The sequence below is a fragment of the Leptodactylus fuscus genome, chromosome 6 (genome assembly GCF_031893055.1).
Source record: "Leptodactylus fuscus isolate aLepFus1 chromosome 6, aLepFus1.hap2, whole genome shotgun sequence".
Classification (NCBI taxonomy): domain Eukaryota; kingdom Metazoa; phylum Chordata; class Amphibia; order Anura; family Leptodactylidae; genus Leptodactylus; species Leptodactylus fuscus.
In genome coordinates, this window is record NC_134270.1 from 117,875,876 (window position 1) to 117,881,875 (window position 6,000).

General features: G+C 41.9%; 1 protein-coding gene across 1 annotated transcript in view; it reads left to right on the forward strand.

Moving 5' to 3' along the window:
- Positions 1-4,512, forward strand: part of KCNH6 (potassium voltage-gated channel subfamily H member 6) — a 186,973-nt gene extending 182,461 nt beyond the window's left edge. Inside the window, exons 9-14 of the mRNA XM_075277136.1 lie at positions 493-686; positions 843-942; positions 1,055-1,357; positions 2,290-2,470; positions 2,571-2,769; positions 2,880-4,512. Coding sequence (XP_075133237.1) covers positions 493-686; positions 843-942; positions 1,055-1,357; positions 2,290-2,470; positions 2,571-2,769; positions 2,880-3,149 — 1,247 coding nt within the window. The 3' untranslated portion in view covers positions 3,150-4,512. The remainder of the gene's footprint in view (positions 1-492; positions 687-842; positions 943-1,054; positions 1,358-2,289; positions 2,471-2,570; positions 2,770-2,879) is intronic.
- Positions 4,513-6,000: the final 1,488 nt, after the last annotated feature.

Consider the following 6,000-nt stretch of genomic DNA (forward strand, 5'->3'; position numbering starts at 1 on the left):
CCGCAGGAGGACCCCCCGAACGAAATATCAGCGCAACTGCAAGCGCTGTGCAGTTAAAGCGCACGGACCCCATAGACTATAATGGGGTCTTTGTGCTTGCCGCGCACTGCCCACATGAATCATTCGTGCGGGCAGTGCGCTGCAAGCACACGGTCCCGTTATAGTCTATGGGGTCCGTGTGCTTTAACTGCACAGCGCTCCTCCTAAACACTCTCCTCCTGCTACTTATGGACTTGGTGACTCTCCTTTAGTCGAACAGTGGTTTCCCCTGAAACGAGCATTTTTTCCCATAGACTATAATGGGATTCGAAATTCGATCGAGTAGTCGAATATTGAGGCTCTACTCGAAACGAATATCGAATCTGGAATATTTAACTACTCGCTCATCTCTAGTTGCCTTGTTTGCACATAGCGTCATCTTACCTAAATTGATTGCGTCACAATATAGATATTGAAGGGCAGTTTATTGATATTTGTCTAATGATTTCACAGGAAAAAATGACATTTTTGGAGAGCCTATCAGTCTGTATGCCCGTCCTGGAAAGTCAAATGCAGATGTGAGAGCTCTGACTTATTGTGACCTTCACAAGATCCAAAGAGAGGACCTTCTGGAGGTGCTGGACATGTACCCAACATTCTCTGACTGCTTCTGGAGCAACCTGGAGATCACCTTCAACCTAAGAGATGTAAGGAGGTTACAATCTATAGCATTAGATGTCATATGGATAAGACTGGGCATAGTGGTAAAAGAGGATATTGTGCTTTAGGCCTGGTAGAATTTTAGATACTTACGTAAAATAACTGTCCATAAGCTGCTGTTTTTCTTCCCTCACCCACATTAGGCAGACAGTATTCCCCGTTCTCCTGGGAGTGAAGAGTTTAACTGCAGTTACCGTAAGCCACGTAGATGTAAACAATCAGGACGCCGCCGGAAGAAACATGGTAAGGCAAAATTGTAGGACTTTAAGTGACATTGAGTATATAGTTATGTCTAATAAACAATTTGTACTCAGAATCAATGTGCTTATAGAAATCTCATTGCTTTCAAATTAAGTGGATGGCATCGATGACATAAATTCAGATGCTGAACAATATCACACCTATTCTGAGCTGACCAATCTCCAGCGGCCACTGAGTAGAGAACAACAATGGGATGAAATGGCGAGCAGCACCACTCCGTGCTCCCAGACCAGTGATGATGAAACCAAACCGCTAAACTCAGGACGTTTAGACAGGCTACCAGTGCCAGCCGCCGACAAGCAAGAATTCATTCCAGCTGTGGTCAACCTGGTGACGGCCAACATCAGCACCCGTGAAGGAGGCAGGAAGGTGTTAGAGACAGTGGAGACTTATTCAGGTGACTGATATGTAACATGTGTGACAGATTAGGTTTTTTTTACAATCTAGTGGTGTTATAAAAAAAAATATAACTAAAATACTTTTTGCTTGTTATTATCTTACAAGGTGCTAGCAGACACAAGTATATGGATATCACTTTAGACTCTAGTACCTGAGGGTGCGCAACAGCTCTTTAGCTACATAAAAAGACAGTGAACCCTATTAATGGCAGGTGTTACCAGGGGCCGTGGTACAGACTTATAAGCTATACATGTAATTTTTCAACATATAGGGGCAGATAAACTAATACAAATGTGCCAAAATGATGGTTTAATTTACTCACAAAACTGTCATACTTGCTGTACACTTCATTTACTATGTCTCTTGGACATTTTCCATATTTTGGACTTTATATGATAGGTGGGTTTGGCTTGTTGAAAATGGGTGGAATTTAATATTCAAAAATGCACCAACATTTCGGCACAATTTTTTGTTGGAAACTATGCCATCTAATAAGTGGAGTAAAATTAGATTAGACAGTCTGAAAGTACGCTAGTGTTATGGAATTGCTTCTTGAGCAATTCCCCAGTGGTTGCAGCTGAAACTAGGAAGGAAGAGAATGACAAAAACAGTGATTCTAAACTTGGCCCAGCCCCTGTCCCTGCCTACTTGCCTCAGCTACCTTAGGCAGTAGCAGGGCAACTGGGCAACAGTCCCTCCTCTGAATAAGTGTTACACACAACAGGACAAGACAAAACTAGTCTATCTTTGCACTGTCTAAAAGACAATTTGGGGAAATATGCCCATCTTCTAGCGTAAATGGGTTGATAAAATTCCCCGCATTAGTTTATCTGCCCCATTGCATTCAATAACTTATCTCCTGTCACATCAATCTACCAGACATATTTTTATTCTTTCTTGTATTTTATTATTTTCATATTTCCCTGTCAGCTTCTCCTATTGAGGTCCCCAACTTGTTCAGTTTCTGGGGTGACAGACGATCGGCTGCATGTCCGGACGCCGCCCAACACATTTCTATGGTGCATGATTCTCTGGATCCCCCGCTCAGTCCTGATGACCGGCCAGGAGAGGTAGAGTCACGGCTGGAGCTGCTCCAGGCTCAGCTAGACAGGTATGAGCAACCAACTAGAATGCAAGTTATGGTTCATTTAACCCTGCGTTATTTTCATATCTATGACACAGCTGTAATTGCTTCATATGTTTTCTTCCAGGTTGGAATCCAGGATGTCTTCAGATATCAATATAATCCTGCAGTTACTGCAAAGACAGCTCTCTCAAATCCCTCCTGCATATAGCCCCATCTCCCCCAGCTCCCATACTCTAGGACTCTATCACTCAGCCTCTAAGAGCCTGGAGCCTATACAGAGCAACCCCTCCCTTCCTACAGACTCTCCCATCTCTCCTCTTCAGGTCAGTGCACTTCTATGTTCATGCAGCATGGTCAGGACTGCAGAACTCTCCTTGTACATTTGTCTGCATCTATGTCCAATAATAAGATGTTTTTCCCTTTTCTCTCACAGAGCCCAGCACTGACTGACTACAATGATTTAGAGCCTCTTAACCTTAAGCCTAATGTTCTGCATCTCAGCACTAGTCCCCAAGAACCTGTTGGTGTAATACCAGGACCTGGATATCCTCAAACCCATCCCATTCCCCTTCCAGAAACCCCCTCCCAGGCAATCTTAGGGAGCTTCCGTTTTCCATCTCTCCCTGACCACCTGGAGTGCCCTTCTCCTCCGGACCTGGAATTTCAAAGACACCTTTCAGATCCAGGTCTCCCAGGGAGTTAGGGCCACCATGGAGAATGATACAGAAGATTAGCCATTTTCATTGCACAGGAGGGAGGAGGGGAGAAAGATGTTTTGGCCTGAGCTCCCCCTCCTTTTTATGCATAGAATAGATTTTTGTGGGTCATTTCTACTGGAAGAAGAGGTTAGAGGGGAATATACTTCCAAGAAGTCAGACCCTTCAAGGTGGTGGCACCGTTCTTCCTACAAATGGATCTCTATTTCTTCACATCTCATACTTCTTAACAATACGTGCTAGAGAGAGTCTCTTTTATGGAGAAAGACTAAGCTATGGGGAGTGACATCACCAGAGACTTAATAAACCTGGCTGGTGTCTGAGAACATGAGCGGTGCCACATCAATGATGGAAAAGACACAAATCTGAAGAAATAAATAGCTCTTCCATCCGGATCATATGCAGTGCATGCAATCTTATAATGACCATGATTTGGGTGGCAGGAGAATTTTAGGAAGGGGATTACAACAGTCAGGGTCTCAGAGAGAGTTACATTAGAAATGCAATGAAGCAATGTATTCCTTAATGATAGCTTCAAAGACTTATGTATTTAATATCGTCATATAGAGCAACAGTTCTGATTTAGCCTCATAATATATTGATCCTTCCTCTGGAATATATTACTGTACATCATTCATTCAAGTCATACTGTATTTTACTATAAACATGAGTGTCCGTATGTACACTGCCAAAGCGTAATAGGACCTTGGCTGGACAGTTCAGTTATCCCCCATGCACTCGTTCCATGTATCCTTGTTTTGTAATCTTGGTCATCTTCTGCTTATGTCCAATTTAATTTACCGAATTTTGCACATATTAACTATATATTGAAAAAGCCATACAATTAGGACATAATACTGTTATAAGGGTTTTCCCATCCATTTAGCAGGAATAGATTAGCAGTATAGAAGAAAATACATAAATATTTTAAGATGTTTTGCTCCTTTGAATATCAAGAATTTAGAGAATTTCACGTCTTCCATCAACTCTTGGGCTTCACATTATTCCCACCAGAATGTATAAGGTTGTTGAAGTCTAGAAACTCATGGGTATAGGTGGTGGTGTCGGTGTTCTACAGTGCCTCAGTGACACTGTTACCAGATTTCTCCATATTCTTATAGAACTAATGTATCTAGTAATAGCATTTTGTGATTTCATTGCCAAAGTATACAGATGATGTGGTTTGCAGGTTTTAGTGAGAGGTTAAAGTGAATGTCACAAAAAATATTTCTCCTCTGTCCAAGTTGATCCCAAGAATGGGCTAGGAAGTCAGCTGTGTGAAAAGCAGCCAAACCCCGGGCGGACTCAGACGTGCCCCTGTTCCCATTCATATTAGTGAGAGTGCCAGACATAGGCAAAGTACAACACTTGGTTATCTCTTGAGCTCCTTTTGAAGTGAATGAGAGTAGGGGCACTTCTGAGTCCAACAGAGGTTCCTACAGCTATATTTACAGCAAGGGTTAAAAAAAACAACCCTGTTCTCAGGATCAGTGGGGGTCTCAGCAATCAGACCTCCACCGATCTTCAATTTTCCTCTGCCCTATGGATAGAGGATAAAGATTGTGACATAACCCCTTTAAGTCTAGAAGTGTAATTAATTTCTCAAAGGGGATCTGTTACCAGGAAAGTTGATATGAGACCAGTCACAGCACATTGTAGGGAACACTATGCTGAGAACAATCAGACCTTTACATAGCCCAATAGATTCACCCTGAAAAAGCTGACTTTATAACTATGCACATAAGGCTCAAGTGCAAGGGAACCTGAACCTAGGAGTCTCTGGCTTGCCCCATTGCATTCGAATCTGTCTGTCTAAAGATATGATGATGTTTAGCATAATATTCTCTACAATGCACTTTCACTGGTAATATCAAGGTTCCTGTGACAAACTCCCTGTAATATATCTGCATAGGGATCAGAGCTCCATTTTTTCCAACTCAGAGCTCTATATATATATATATATATATATATATATATATATATATATATATATATATATATATATATATATCAGTAAACCATACCATTTTGGCTGTTTGCAGCCACCATTAGAGGGAGCATTAGGTCCTTACCTAAGTCCCCCCTAGTGGCTACTGCTGGAAGAATTTTTAACCTATTTAGGAAAGAAGAACATTAAATAAAACTGAAATCAATAATATCAATTGGCAGGGTCTGACACCAGTACCCCTACCAATTGACTCTTCAAACCAGCATATGTTTAACAAGCCATTTGGTGTCACATATATTGTTAACATGGCCTGGATCTTAGTACCATTCAAGTGAATGAGAATGAGCTGCCTGCAATACAGAGCAAATCTGCTATGCAATATACAATGCTGTGCTTGGTAAGCTCTGAGGCCTCTTCGCTGCTTGTCTGAACACTGCGGCCTCTTCCAAGATAAAGACTGGAGATGCTGGGTACCTGACTTCCACCTATCTGATATTTATGCCCCAAAAGGCCCCTACAAAAGTAAATCTGTCAAATATGATTTAGTATGACAGATTCAGGGTAAAAGAAAATCCAGAGTCCCTCGGAGAAAATAGAAAAGAGCATTTTTCCTTTGCCCCCACTGCTGTTTAGTGACGTAGCATCTTATGACAGTGTCTATAACAATAGGTGATGTTACGGCTGTTATGTAGACAAGCATTACCTTGGCATAGCCATATAATTGGACAAGTGGATACTGCCAGTACCATGGTTGTTTTAACCCAGTCACATCTATATGGCAAAGGAAGTTCTCAGTGGGGGTGTATATGTGACTAGTCCTGAATTTGCTGGGATTGTCCCAAACTTTCATCCAATCCAGGTAATTTGAGGTTGTACTGTCCCAAAATGGC